The following is a 14,365-nucleotide window of genomic DNA, read 5'->3' as shown; positions in this document are numbered from 1 at the left end:
ATCTACAAGGCACAAGTAAGGAGTGTGATGGAATACTCTCCACTTGCCTGGATGAGTGCAGCTCCAACAACACTCAAGAAGCTCGACCATCCAGAACAAAGCAGCCCGCTTGATTGGCACCCCATCCACCACCTTAAACATTCACTCCCTCCACCACCGGCGTACCGTGGCTGCAGTGTGTACCATCTACAAGATGCACTGCAGCAACTCGCCAAAGCTTCTTTGGCAGCAGCTCCCAATCCCGCGGCCTCTTCCACCTAGAAGGACAAGGGCAGCAGGCGCATGGGAACACCACCACCTCCAAGTTCCCCTCCAAGTCACACACCATCCTGACTTGGAAATATATCGCCGATCCTTCATTGTTGCTGGGTCAAAATCCAGGAACTCCCACCCCAACAGCACTGTGGGAGTACCTTCACCTCATGGACTGTAGTGGTTCAAGAAGGCGGCTCACCACCACCTTCTCAAGGGCAATTAGATATGGGCAATAAATGCTGGCCTTGCCAGCAACGCCCACATCCCATGAACTAATGAAAAAAAAATCCTGTGGGGAAACCCAGAAGTTCAGCGCGTCTGTCTGTGGCATTTTAACGTAGCTACCTCATTATCATTTTACTTCCGGGTTTGGCGTCGATTGCGTGGCAGCGAGCATGATGAGGACCTGCATGACGCGATCTCAACTCCAGTAGTTAAAGGGACAATCCCAAGATGGAATTTGGAGGCGTTGGGATGTTTGGCAGAATATGGACTCAGGGCGCTCAAAAGCTGCGCCCCGCTTTATTGACACCACCCTTAATGTACTCCCTTAAGCGTCAGCTGTGGCTCAGTGGGTAGCACCCTCGCCTCTGAGTCAGAAGGTTGTGGGTTCGAGTCCCACTCCAGAGACTGGAGCACAAAAATCTAGGCTGACATCCAGTGCAGTGCTGAGGGAGTGCTGCACTGTCAGAGGTGCCATTTTTTTGGCTGAGACGTTAAACCGAGGCCATGTCTGCTCTCTCAGGTGGATGTAAAAGATCCCATGGCACTATTTCGAAGAAGAGCAGGGGAGTTTTCCCCGGTGTCCTGGTCAATATTTATCGTTCAGTCAATGTCACTAAAACAGATTATCTGGTCATTATCACATTGCTGTTTGTGGGAACTTGCTGTGTGCAAATTGGCTGCCATGGTTCCCACATTACAACAGTGACTGCACTTCAAAAAGTACTTCATTGGTTGCAAAGCACTTTGGGACATCTGGTGGTCGTGAAAGGCGCCATATAAATGCAAGTCTTTTTTTGGGGGGCTGTGAGGAGTCAGAGAGCGATGCTGTTCCCCAGTAACGGGAGGAAGAAACCAGCTGCTGCCACGAGGGGGTTGCGCGAACGCAGTCTTATGCACTCCAGTTAAACACAGATGTTGGCGGGTTTGAGCCGGCTTCCTGATGTGCTCACATTTTTGCCGCTTTTATCCGCCACCTGCACCCAAACTCACGTGCTCCTCCAGGTTAAAACTCCCCCCAATATGGTCAAACTACATTTGACAGTGGTGGGGTTTGTGACTAACAGATTTTAATGTTGCAATACAGACCCCACTTGCTGATCAGGCAGCCTATCCAGAGCATCATTGGTGCACACTGCGCGGTCAGAGGTGTACTAAACAGACAACAAAATATTGTGTACGACCGTTACTGCCAAATAGGAAGGGAAGTGTTTGCGACTGCCTAGAGCACAGTCTTAGCCGGTGTTTGTAATGGATAAACAAAGCAAATTCACTTTTACTGATTCTTCTCCCCACAGATCCATCTTTGCAGAATATGAACAAAAAATACGACTAAAGAGCATTCCCGTCCATCGTTTTGTTGTTCCTCCTAAAGCTCTTGCATCTTGTGATGAGAATCCTGACAATCGCTGTTATTGCAAAGACATGAGCATTACAGAAAATTGCACTTTTGGAGGAATCCTGGGTATCAGCGCCTGCAAGGAGAGTAAGTGCAGCAGGGTGTTAGATGGAAGCCAGCAACGGCTAGGAATCTGTCACTAGGCCATAGCAATTCTGGGGGAACACAACTCTAAATATGATCATTTCACAACATATTATACATTAGCTTACCTTGTTTGTTTTTTTCTAAGGCTTTCCAATTGGAATTTTGCCACCAGAATTCAAGGGGCTTTTTCAATGAGCTCTATGTCACTTGCCAGAAATCTTCCATAACATTATAACAGTCAGCCGTGGATAGGGTGGCTTCAGCTGACTAAAAAGATGCTGTTGAATAATGACCTCTGTTTTAGCATCATTATGACACGGGCATGTGTTGTGCAAAGAAGTGGCAGGGATCTAGGCTTGTGCCCAAAATCATCAACACCGTGACTTCCCAAAGTGCAGACTCGGAAGGGAAGCTTCTCCACAGAAAGGTGGGTGATTTCTCTGTGCTCCAACTATAAAGTGTTATTTTCAGAACCCTGAAAACAGGTCTTGGCAAAGAGACCAAAGAATTAAAAAAAAAGAAAATATAGCACAACAACTCTACTCACAAATACACCAGTCTAAATGTCCAACTCCTAAAACCCAAGGTAAAAGACTGCAAGCACTTGCTGTGCTGACTTGTGCCAAATAACTGGCAACTAACTGTACCAGATGTAGTCTTCTGTTTTATTTTGTATTAGAACATAAGAAATAGGAGCAGGAATAGACCACTTGGCCCCTCGAGCCTGCTCCGCCATTCAATAAGACCATGGCTGATCTTGAGCTCAAAGCCACTACCCTGCCGGCTCCCCATAACCCTTCACTCCCTTATCTTGCAAAAATCTGTCTATCTCCACCTTAAATGTATTTAATGACCCAGCCTCCACGGTTCTCTGGGGCCGAGAATTCCACAGATTTACGACCCTCTGAGAGAAGAAATTCCTCCTCATCTCAGTTATAAAAGGGCGACCCTTTATTCTGAAACTATGCCCCGGAGTTCTAGATTTCCCCACGAGGGGAAACATCCTCCCTGCATCTACCTTGTCGAGCCCTCTCAGTATCTTATGTTTCAATAAGATCACCTCTCATTCTTCTAAATTCCAATGAGTATAGGCCCAACCTGCTCAACCTTTCTTCATAAGTCAACCCCCTCATCACAGGAATCAACCAAGTGAGTCGTCTCTGAATTCCCGGATGAAAGCACAGCACTTTGTATTTGCTACCTGCCATGTGTTGAAGATATTTTTCTAATTGTCCCCAAAACAGTCATTAAAAGGTTATGTAATAGACATGTTAGTCAGTGAGCAGTGAGCTGAAAGACTCTGTTCTGCAGAAATAAATGATCCAGAAGCATTTGTGAAAGGTGGATTAATTTGAATTTTCTAAAGTTTCTGTCTCTGTAAATGGAGGTTCATGTGATCAAAAAATCAACGTTGATCACATGAGATCTGTATTTCAGTTAACTGGGCAGTTTGTGTGAGTAGGGAGTAATACTGCTGATAAGAACAAAAGCAATAATCAAATGCTGTGTATAATGTGATGGTTCCTGAGCTGACTGTGAAAGTGAAATGCCAAGGAAAGAAACCAGTTATTATGCTTGTATAATGTAGGATGTACGGTTAGATAGATGAAGTAGATCAGGTAAGACAAAGGCAAAATACTGGGGATGCTGGAAATCTGAAATTTAAACAGAAAATGCTGGAAATACTCAGGTCAGGCAGCATCTGCGGAGAGAGAAACAGAGTTAACGTTTCAGGTCAATGATCCTTCATCAGAACTGGAAAATGTTACAGATGTAACAGGTTTTAGCAGGGAAAGGGCGAGGGGTGAGGGGGAGGGGAGGAAAGAACAAAAGGGATGGTCTGTGATAGAGTGGAAGACAGGAGTAATCAAATGAACACCGGAATCATTACCAGCACTTGCTGTCCAAAAAAATGGGAACCGTGTTTATGATCTGAAATTGTTGAACTTGATGTTGAGTCCAAAAGGTTGTAAAGTGCCTAATTGAAAGATGAGGTGCTGTTCCTCAAGCTTACGTTGAGCTTCATTGGAACAGTGTAGGAAGCCGGGGACAGGGAGGCCAGAGTGGAATGGAGAATTAAATTGCAACAACCGGAAGCTCAGGGTCACGCTTACAGACTGAACGGAGGTTTTCTGCAAAGCGATAACCCAATCTGCGATTGGTCTCCCCAGTGTAGAGGAGACCGCATTGTGAGCAGTGATTACAGTTTACTAAATTGAAAGAAGTGCAAGTAAATCGCTGTTTCACCTGGAAGGAGCCCTGGATGGTGGGAAGGGAGGAGGTGAAAGGGCAGGTGTTGCATCTCTTGCACTTGCATGGGAAGGGGAGTGGGTGTTGGGGGTGATGGAAGAGTGGACCAGAGTGTCATGGAGGGAGCGGCCCCTTCGGAATGCTGAAAGGGGAGGGGAGGGGAAGATATGTTTGGTGGTGGGATCACGCTGGTGGTGGCAGAAATGACGCAGGATGATCCGTTGAATGTGAAGGCTGGTGCGGTGGAAGGTGAGGAGAAGGGGAGCCCGATCGTGGTTCTGGGAGGGAGGGGATGGGATAAAGGCAGAAGTATGGGAAATGGGACGGACGTGGTCGAGGGCCCTGTCAACCATGGTGGAGAGGAATCCTCAGTTGAGGTAAAAGGAAGACATATTGGAAGCACTGGTGTGGAAGGTGGCATCATCAGAACAGATATGATGGAGACAGAGAAAATGGAATAGCGTTCTTACAGGAAGCAGGGTGGGAGGAAATGTGATCAAGGTAACTGTGGGAGTCCTCTACATTGGGGAGACCAAACGCAGATTGGGTGACCGCTTTGCGGAACACCTCCGTTCAGTCTGTAAGGGTGACCCCCGAGCTTCCGGTCGCTTGTCACTTTAATCCTCTGCTCCACTCCAACTCTGACCTCTCTGTTCTCGGCCTCGTGCACTGTTCCAATGAAGCTCAGTGTAAGCTCGAGGAACAGCACCTCACCTTTCGATTAGGCACTTTACAGCCTTCTGGACTCAAAATTTGAGTTCAACAATTTCAGACTATAACCCCCCCATTTTTTCAGGCGGCAGTTGTTGATGATTCTGCCATCCCCATTTGCAACATTTTATCTCCCCCGAGTTCAATCCTAGCACAGACTGTGCCTTTAATTCCTTTCTCCCCCCTCCCCCCCGTTCCCTGCCTCTGTACCTGCTTAAAACCTGATACATCTCCAACTTTTACCAGTTCTGACGAAGGGTCACAGACCTGAAACGTTAACTCTGTTTCTGTCTCCACGGATGCTGCCTGGCCTGCTGAGTGTTTCCAGCATTTTCCATTGTTATTTCAGATTTCCAGCATCCGCAGTATTTTGCTATTGTAACTGTGGGAGTCATTGGACTTATAGTAGACATTGGTTGGCAGCCTATCCCCAGAAACGGAGATAGGGAAGTCGACGAAGGGAGGGGAAGAGTTGGAGATGGACCATGTGAAGACAAGGGAGGGGTGGAAACTCGAAGCAATGTTGCTGAAATTTTCCAGTTCAGGGCAAGAGCAGGAAACGGCACCGATACAGTCAATAATGTACCGGAAAAAGAGGTGAGGGAGAGGTTAGATTAGGTAAGAGTTCACAATAGAATAGATTGTACTTGGAGTGGAGAAAGAATAGGCTGGATGGGCCAAATGGCCTTTCTCATTTTATGCTTTTTCTGGTCTGTTGTTGTATCGTTAGAATATGCAATTACATCACTTGTCTGATGGACCAATGTCCAATTTTCATTGATTTCCAATTTCCTCCTTCAAGATTAGCTGATGAACAGAGCACGTTGTAATGTAACTTAAGATCCTGTCCTGTGAAATACTCTTTGGACATGTGGTTGTACTGTAACATAATGGTGTGTTTGAATTTCAGAGAAACCAATTTTTATTTCACTCCCTCACTTTTTATATGCAACTGGTGCATTTGTAAACTTGATAGATGGGATGAGACCCAACAAGGAAGAACACGAAACCGTACTAGATGTGGAACCTGTAAGTGATAGCAACTTAAAAAAAAAACTTTTCACCTCCCTATTCTGTGGTTGAACAAATTCCAGCCTATTTCTAGCAAAAGGAGTAAGAGATTGCATTTACTCAAGTGTTAAAGAATAAAGTAGTTAGAAAATGACTACAGGAACCTCACAGCTCAGATTTTTCCCTGTCCTGGTATGTTCATTACTGGTACATTTATCCTACATCCTGTTTATAGCATTCAGCACTATATAAAACACTAATTATGCAAATTAAAGACACAAAAGCTTAGTGAAAAGTATCATCTGTTAAGGGCTTCACTAATATTTTTCAATGATATCAATCTTCAGGCTGTGTTTGATTACAATAGCACATGTCTGAAGTAATATTTAATTAGAAACAGTGTATGTCTTTCCAAAATTAATCTACTGAAGCATGTAATTTTCCACCAGCAGCCATAGATCTTTAGGATAAGCAGAGTGCCTCTCCAATGATCAAGTTTTAACTGCACTTGGGAAGCTTATGACAGGAGTTAGAGGGAGTAATTTTAAACCCCCAGGATGAGCGGGAAAGGGGCGGGAGGGGAGTTAAAAATTCAAAAATATGAAACCCTACCCCCAATCTGCCTCCTTCCGGTTTTAACAGAGGCTTGTTGGGGGGAGGGCGACTAACCTGCTCTTCAGAGGTGGGTCCGTCATTTAAATATGTTAATGAGGCTGCGTGCCTCAAATTTAATCAGTTTTACTTTTAACGCCTGCGGGCCTAGTTTCCCACGGCTCAGGAAACCTGGCAGCTGAAGGGAGGCGAGAAGGGCCGGATCCATCACTGCTTGTGGGCCGGGAGGAGCAGGAGTGCTTCCCCCTGGCCCACCAAGCTAACCTCCATCGCCGCGATCAGATCCCATGATCGGACTCTTGCGATCGGATCTCCCCCACCCCCCCCCATTGCTAAGTTTGGCAGGGCCGCCAGGAAACCTGCATTTCTGTGTTTGCTGGCCGCTACACCTCCGCCCTGCTCCCTCCCCTCCTTCCCTTAACTATCGGGGCCATGGTTTCTCTATTTTCCTTGAAAAACCCCCTGCTGTTTTACACTATTCCCTGTGACAGATACTGCTTTCCCTCTGCAGTCCCAGTATATAATTGGCAGCTTGACTGGCCAACCCCTGGGCATGGGGAGCGAGGGCAGGGTCATAGGACAGGCCTTTGGATTTCTGTACAGCTAAGAAAGGACGCACTTAGAAAGTCTGCAGAAATGAGACAAAAGAAAAAAGAAACACATGTGGGGTCATGTGCGAGGTTACAGCACACAAGGGATTTTCACTGTTATGACCCTTGGGTCACCCTATCTATCGTATTACTAGATAATGAGCAGTAACGGCAAACTCCTGATCATAGGGAATGGGCAGTTTGCTTATGGGAGAAACAGATGAGACTGAACCTGAGAGAACAATTGGTCAGACCTGAAATTTTTAACAACAGGAGCTCACAGTGAGACACACTATTCGGTACCATACACTCCCAGATTGGGTTGAATTATCTATTTATCGAATACACACTGTTTAACTGGAAACATTCAACAAATCTTTTTTTCTCTGAATGATGTCTTTACAATTTCTGCTTCTTTGTAGATCACTGGGTTTACCTTGAGAGTTGCTAAGCGACTACAAATCAACTTAATGTTTAAACCTTCAAAGAAAATCAAGTATGTTTGATTTGTATTCACTATTCAAACACATACAAATAATTCATTATACTAAAAAATAATAGTATTTTGATATGTATTTCTAGGATAAATCATCACGTTAAAGTAAATATCAAATTTTAAGGGGTTTCTGTCAGGTCTTTTATTTATTACGAAAAGAACTCAGGCAAATTCGAGCATTTTTAAATCATTCAACAACAATATTTATATAACGGCCCGAGGTGTTTCACAGAGGCAGAATCAGACAATTCAGACAATGAGCCAAAGGAAATATTGGGAGTGGTGCCCAAAACCTTGGTCAAAGAGGGGGGTTTTAAGGAGGGCCTTAAAGGAGTAGAGGGAGGTGGAGAGGTGGAGGGAATTCCAGTATGTGGGGCCTAGATAGCTGAAGGCACAACCGCCAGTGGTGGGGGTGAAGGGAAGGGGGATACACAAAGGGCCAGAGTGAGCAGAATGCAGAGTTTGGGAGGGGGTTGTAGGCAATGTTCCCTCTAATTTTTATGCTTGGCACGTGGTCCCTTTAAACTTGCTGTGCGGCCGCGCACGCACGGTATCTTTTCCAGCGGAACAGCTGGCGAGCGGCCTGCGCGGGACCTCCCGGTCGCTGCGAGGCTGCGCAGCTTAGGGGGAACGTTGGTTGTAGGGCTGGAGGAGGTTACACAGAGAAGGAAGGGGTAAGGCCATGAAGGGATTTAAATACAAGGATGAGAATTTTAAATTTGAGACTTTGTGGGACTGGGAGCCAATATAGGTAAGCGAACACGGTTAATGTGTGAGTGGGACCAGGTGGGGGATACGATATGGAGCAGCAGAGTTTTGGATGAACTGAAGTTTATGGAGGGTGGAGCTGGGAGGCCTGTCAGCAGAGTATTGGGAATATATTAAAGTACCACTTCACAGGCATTAAACAAAAGTAACAGTGCCTTGTATTTCAAACTGTGCTCTGTCCAATGACAATTGCATTGTTATAGAAACTGTATATTTCAAATTTTTCAAACAAAATATTTTTCTTTGCAGAATATTATCAAAGATTAAGGAGCCAACATATTTTCCACTTCTCTGGCTTAATGAGGTAAGAGGATATTTCTGCACTATAGTTTTACAATGGGAAAAAAGTGCTTTATTGGAGAAACTAAAACATTGACGTTATTTTAATTTCAGTGTTTAGTGATACCTAGAATCAGTTCTATAAACTAAACAAGTTTATTTTAATCATATATATATATATATTTATATAATTTCAAAAATAATGTATCTGTAGACTTATTTGGTAGTCTGACATGGTATACCACAGAGTTGTGAATTATGCAACAAAGTGGATGGATTTAAACTAGTGAGACGAGTGGAGGACAAGTGTTACAGAAGTGGAGGTGGGCAGATTAACAAGTTAAACAAGATGGTAAATTAACAAATATATGGTGAGGAACTGAGAAGGAGAAAATAATCAATTAAATCAGCTGAGTCTTTATATACTTGTTCTTGGGATGTGGGAACACGAGCAAGGTACTATTTATTGCCAACTCTACTTGCCCTGAGGCCATTAAGAGTCAACCATGTAATTTGGTCCCACATGTACCAGACACAGGTCCAATGCTAAGAGCATTGTAAATATAATAAAGGAACTAAAAGCTCGACTACAACCAGAAGGCTATGATATGGCAGCAATTGCAGTCCAGGCAAGTTTAGGAGCCAAATATACTAGAATATAGGGTTGTTATAGAGGATAGGGAAAAATGGAAAATAATCGTTTGGGGCGTGGGGATGGGTGTGGGTGACAATATTAATAAAGGACACCATCATGGGGTAGAAAGGAGGGATCTATGCAAATGCAATTAACAGGTGGAATCACTATGGATACAGTTTAGGAACAGGAAAGGATTCAAAGTGCTGGTTATCTTACAGACTTCCTGAGTGCGATAACTTAATGGAGGAATGTGTGTATATGCAAATCAGAGAGGCCCATAAGAAAATTGTGGTAATAATGGAAGATTTAAACTTCCATTAATACAACATGGAAAACAGCATCACAATCAGAAAGGAAATAAATTTACTGAATTTATTGAAGGTCGTTCACAAAAGCAGCATGTCTTTAGCCCAACAAGGGAGCAGGTGATACTTGATTTAATTATGAGTAATTAGCTAGAAATAGTTAAGAATCTGATAGTCAAGTAGAATCTTGGGAAAGGGAATTATAATGGGCCGTATTTTGCGACCCCTACGGATGCGTACGAGGTGTGTACGCACCCGTAGGAGCCGCGCAAGTGCCGGGTTTAGGCATGTGATGCGCGGCTTGACAGACCCTCTACATGCTCAAGAAAAGTGCCTCTGCGGGTGGCGAGTGGCGCTATTTGCACAACTTCCGCCTGCTGAAAGCCTGTCAAATTCTTACGCCTGCTAAAAGTAGGCATAAGGCCTGCTTTTACCAGCATAAGAGTTTTAAAAAATAGAAAAATAAAATGTTATCACTCATTTTTTCTTCAAAAATTAATTAAAAAAATATTTAATTAAATGGCATTTTAATTAATTTAAAAAATGTAATGTTTTTAAAAAATTTATTTCATGTGTTGGTGTATTTTTTAAGTGATCCCCATTCATACTTTTGACAGTTCTGTACATACGGACCTGTCAAAAGTATGAATGGGGATTCTCTTTTATTGGTTGGGCCAGCCCACGTGATCCCAGGAGCGCCTACGAACCGAATGTGCCCCCGGGATACGTGGGGCTCTGCCCGTGCGGACCCGGAGCTGCTCAGCAGCGCAAGCCACCATTCTTCCCGGGCCACCAGGTACTTTCGTAGAAATTCTGCAGGTCGAAGGCATCCGCCCGCGAGTAGCCTCCGATCGCAAATGTTGGCCCAATATGGTTGAATTCACCATCAGGCTTGAAAGGAAAAAAGATCCCAAACCAGTTTTTTGTAGTCAAACAAGGCTAACTTTGAAGGGATGAGGAAGCAATTGGCACCAATAGGGTGGGAGAAGTTATCAGTTGGTAGATTTACAGACTAAGAGTGGAATTTATTCAGGGAGGTGATTAGAAAGCAAATACATATTCCTAGGCTACTCTTGTTTCTTGAGATGCAATATTTTTAATGCGGCAGTTATGCAGCAAGCCTTGTGTCAGTGCACTGTGCTGCACCATTGCAAGTTGAGCAGTGAGAGTTGGCATTTTCTCGCAGTTGTCCCAAACTGCTTTGGTTTGCAAAACTTAATTTTGAAACTTTACTTGTAATTATAGAAACATCTGAATTCTTTTTTTAAAGTTATCAAAGAGCTGGTAACACAGTCAACTTTTTTTCTATTAATAGATAGTTAAAATTTACCTGCTGTTGGAGGCTGGTGAGAAGAGCACCATATGTAATGTTTAAATATACCTACCCAGAGCTCTGCGCTCCCTAATTAAGGGCTATGGAACAAAGGTGGGTAGGTGGAGTTAAGATACAGATCAGCCATGATCTAATTGAATGGCGGAACAGGCTCGAGGAGCTGAATGGCCTACTGCTGTTCCTATGTTCTAATGAAGTTGGAGAATAAGTAGAATTTACTTGAACCTTGGCTTGCTGCCTTTACCGATAGAAGTTGATGCTCTGTTTGCTATAACGTAGAGAAGGTTCTGATTTTTTTTTAAATCCTAGACAGCGACTGTTGATGATGAAACTGCAGAGATGTTCAGGGCTTCTTTAACAACACCCATGTTGACACTTGGTATTATTCAGATAACCCTGATCTGTGTTGGAAGTCTGCTTTTACTTTCATGTGCAATTGCTCTTTTCAAGACTTCCAGGACCGAAAAGGTAAGCATAAAGCATCCACATATAACTGTTACCAGTATGAAACTAAAATTATAATTTTGGCATATTTCAGAAGTTGTCAGAAATGTCAGGACAGAGAAACAACATTTTGAAAAGTTATAGGGGTCACTTTCAGATGTAAACACAATATTCAAGTGTCCACGATGAAGGATGTTCAGAAGTACAACTTGAACCAAGGCTTTTAACTTTCAGGAGGGTCATCACTTGGAAATCCCAAATAGTTGATCACAGAAATATCAAAAGATAATTGACATGAAGACTAACTGAGGTCTTATCTGTACTCCTTCTTGTTCTCAAATATGGTTGCTTGTTATAACGTTAGAGCTAAATGTCAGATTAAGTGAAGGAGGATGTACAACTCACATTGAGAAATGTAAGCATATTGTGCTGGGATAGCTTTCTTGACTTTATCACAAGTGATAGTCATTCATCATGATTTAAGGTTACGAGTTAGTTGGTGAGTGGGGCAGTGATCATGTACAATGCTCAAAGAATGCAATGACATGCAGTGTAGAATGGGAAGAATAAGAAACTATTCTGCTGTGAAGAATAGAGATAGCAATTAACTTACTGCCTTATCAATGGTGTCGATATTGCTGCATCACAGTAGGGACATCGGCAACATTTCTTCCCACCTTGCTTAGTGATGTATTTTAAAGGCTGTAGTATCAGTTACCACTTTATATACAGAAAAATCAGTGATTGGTTTATGACATATTTGTGAAATCAGAAATGTTATATTTTTAGTAATATAGATGGGATATAGCTAGGAGGATCACTGTTTCCTTGGTTAGTCTGGCGTCTGATACAAACAAGATCCCATCACCTTCATTAAGGGTCTCCGGTCCAAGCTACTGAGGAATCCACACTGGTAGACTTCTATTTGCTCAAAATGGATGGTGCACTCTCTTCCTGTTGGGACACACTACTTGATGGATTCTCAAATTAGTCCCAGTCATTTGACCCTCGTGATTGATGCAAATCATTGTAGCGGATGGAGTGCCATACATGTATCAACATGTGTAGAGCTACAAAAATGATTTCTGTGTTTTTTGTTTCAATAGATATTTTAACCCTGCTTGATGTATTGAACACGATGAACAAATATGCCTCTGGTTTGAACATCTACAGAGTACTCCACATGTTGAGAAGATTGCTGTTTTTTGTTAATGTTAGTAATTTTCAGTGGCAATAGGCCAATATTAGGGTCACAATTATTGTACAAATTGCACTTTTTCATGGAATTTCTGCAAATTTTTTTTGGGGGGGCAGGGTGGTGTGGTGGGGGAGGGCGGATAGGAAGAGAAGAGACTTGATGTATTTCATAGGGGTCTGCTTCAGTCATTAGATAGCATACTTGCATCAAAAAAATCAGGTTCCACCAACACTGGAGCTTCAAGGCCTCTGTAAAACAAAATGCTACACAAAATATGTAACCTTAATATCGAAAATTATGAACTGTACAAAAGTAACAGATTTTAGTATCTTAGTGTACTGGGCATAATATTCCTGAACAGAAAGCTTACATTCATTGTCTAAAGCTCTTTGATCAGCTTTTCTAAAAGCTGAATCTAATGCAGTTACACTTTGGTCTTTCTCCCAACACTTTTGTATTCACAGCAAAAACACTGTATTCAGCAGATGGAAACTCCTGTGAACTGAAAGATCCACCCTTTATGCATGCCATGAGTGATAAATTGTGCAATGAGGTTAATAATTACCCCTGAACCACAGTAACACAAGACTACACAGTCCAAAGATGTGCAGGGTAGGTTGTTTGGCTATGATAAATTGACCCTTAGTGTTAGGGGGATTAAATACGTGGGGTTACAGGGATAGGGTGGGAAATGTGTTGGTGTAGGGGTTACGGGGATCGGGTGGGATATGTGTCGGTGCAGGCTTGATGGGCCGAAGTGGCCTCTATCTGCACTGTGGGGTTTCTGTGATTCTGTGATACATGGAATCCCCACTGCATTCCCGGCTATCCCAAAAGTTGGTAAATACCACACTGCTCATTCAGGCTAAAAATTGTTCGCTTTATTTACATGTATGATAATTACACAGAAGTAGAAGGACATCATTCCTTATCCCTAAGACACCATGGGGGTCATTTTGACTTTGGGCGATATCAGATCAGCCTCCTGTTATACAGCTTTCCTGAATTTTCAAAATCAGGCTGATCAGATATCACCCTTTTTATAGTAAGAAGTCACACAACACCAGGTTATAGTCCAACAGCTTTATTTGAAATCACAAGCTTTCGGAGCGCTGCTCCTTCTTCAGGTGAAGTGGAGAAATGCATAAAGACACAGCTTATATAGTCAGAGAATCATGTCAGATGTTTACAGGTAACCTTTCCAACTGCCATTTATCACACCTCGGCAGAGAGATAATCACAGCAGTCAAAGGTGTGAATGGTGTCCAAACAGGTCAGTCAGGGAAACATTACATCAAAGAACAATGAAGTGGGGTCACAAGGGGTCAAATATTGCAGATGCTGGGGTCTGTATGAAAAACAGACAAAAAACATTTTTTTTGGCTGGAAATCACAGCAGGTCCGGCCGCATCTGTGTAGAGAGAACAAGCCAATGTTGACTCGAGTCTGGATGACCCTGCATCAGGTGGGGTTACATGTAGTGTGACATGAACCCAAGATCTCTGTTGAGGCCGTCCTCATGGGTGCGGAACTTGGCTATCAGTTTCTGCTCAACGATTTTGCGTTGTCGTGTGTCTCGAAGGCCGCCTTGGAGAATGCTTACCCGAAGATCGGAGGCTGAATGTCCTTGACTGCTGAAGTGTTCCCCGACTGGGAGGGAACACTCCTGCCTGGTGATTGTTGCGCAGTGTCCGTTCATCCGTTGCCGCAGTGTCTGCATGGTCTCGCCGATGTACCATGCTCCGGGGCATCCTTTCCTGCAACGTAT

At 43.4% G+C, this 14,365-nt stretch overlaps 1 protein-coding gene across 1 annotated transcript in view; it reads left to right on the top strand.

Moving 5' to 3' along the window:
* cd36 (CD36 molecule (CD36 blood group)) overlaps nucleotides 1-13,656 on the top strand; it is a 40,387-nt gene extending 26,731 nt beyond the window's left edge. The window contains exons 8-13 of the mRNA XM_086010368.1: nucleotides 1,776-1,963; nucleotides 5,835-5,953; nucleotides 7,560-7,633; nucleotides 8,651-8,705; nucleotides 11,265-11,423; nucleotides 12,506-13,656. Of these exons, the coding sequence (XP_085866494.1) occupies nucleotides 1,776-1,963; nucleotides 5,835-5,953; nucleotides 7,560-7,633; nucleotides 8,651-8,705; nucleotides 11,265-11,423; nucleotides 12,506-12,514 (604 nt within the window). The 3' untranslated portion in view covers nucleotides 12,515-13,656. The remainder of the gene's footprint in view (nucleotides 1-1,775; nucleotides 1,964-5,834; nucleotides 5,954-7,559; nucleotides 7,634-8,650; nucleotides 8,706-11,264; nucleotides 11,424-12,505) is intronic.
* Nucleotides 13,657-14,365: the final 709 nt, after the last annotated feature.

This window comes from Somniosus microcephalus, chromosome 17 (assembly GCF_052327205.1).
Source record: "Somniosus microcephalus isolate GS21.2 chromosome 17, FLI_Smic_1.0, whole genome shotgun sequence".
Classification (NCBI taxonomy): domain Eukaryota; kingdom Metazoa; phylum Chordata; class Chondrichthyes; order Squaliformes; family Somniosidae; genus Somniosus; species Somniosus microcephalus.
Note: the sequence above shows the minus strand (reverse complement) of the source record. Positions and strands in the feature narration are given on the sequence as shown.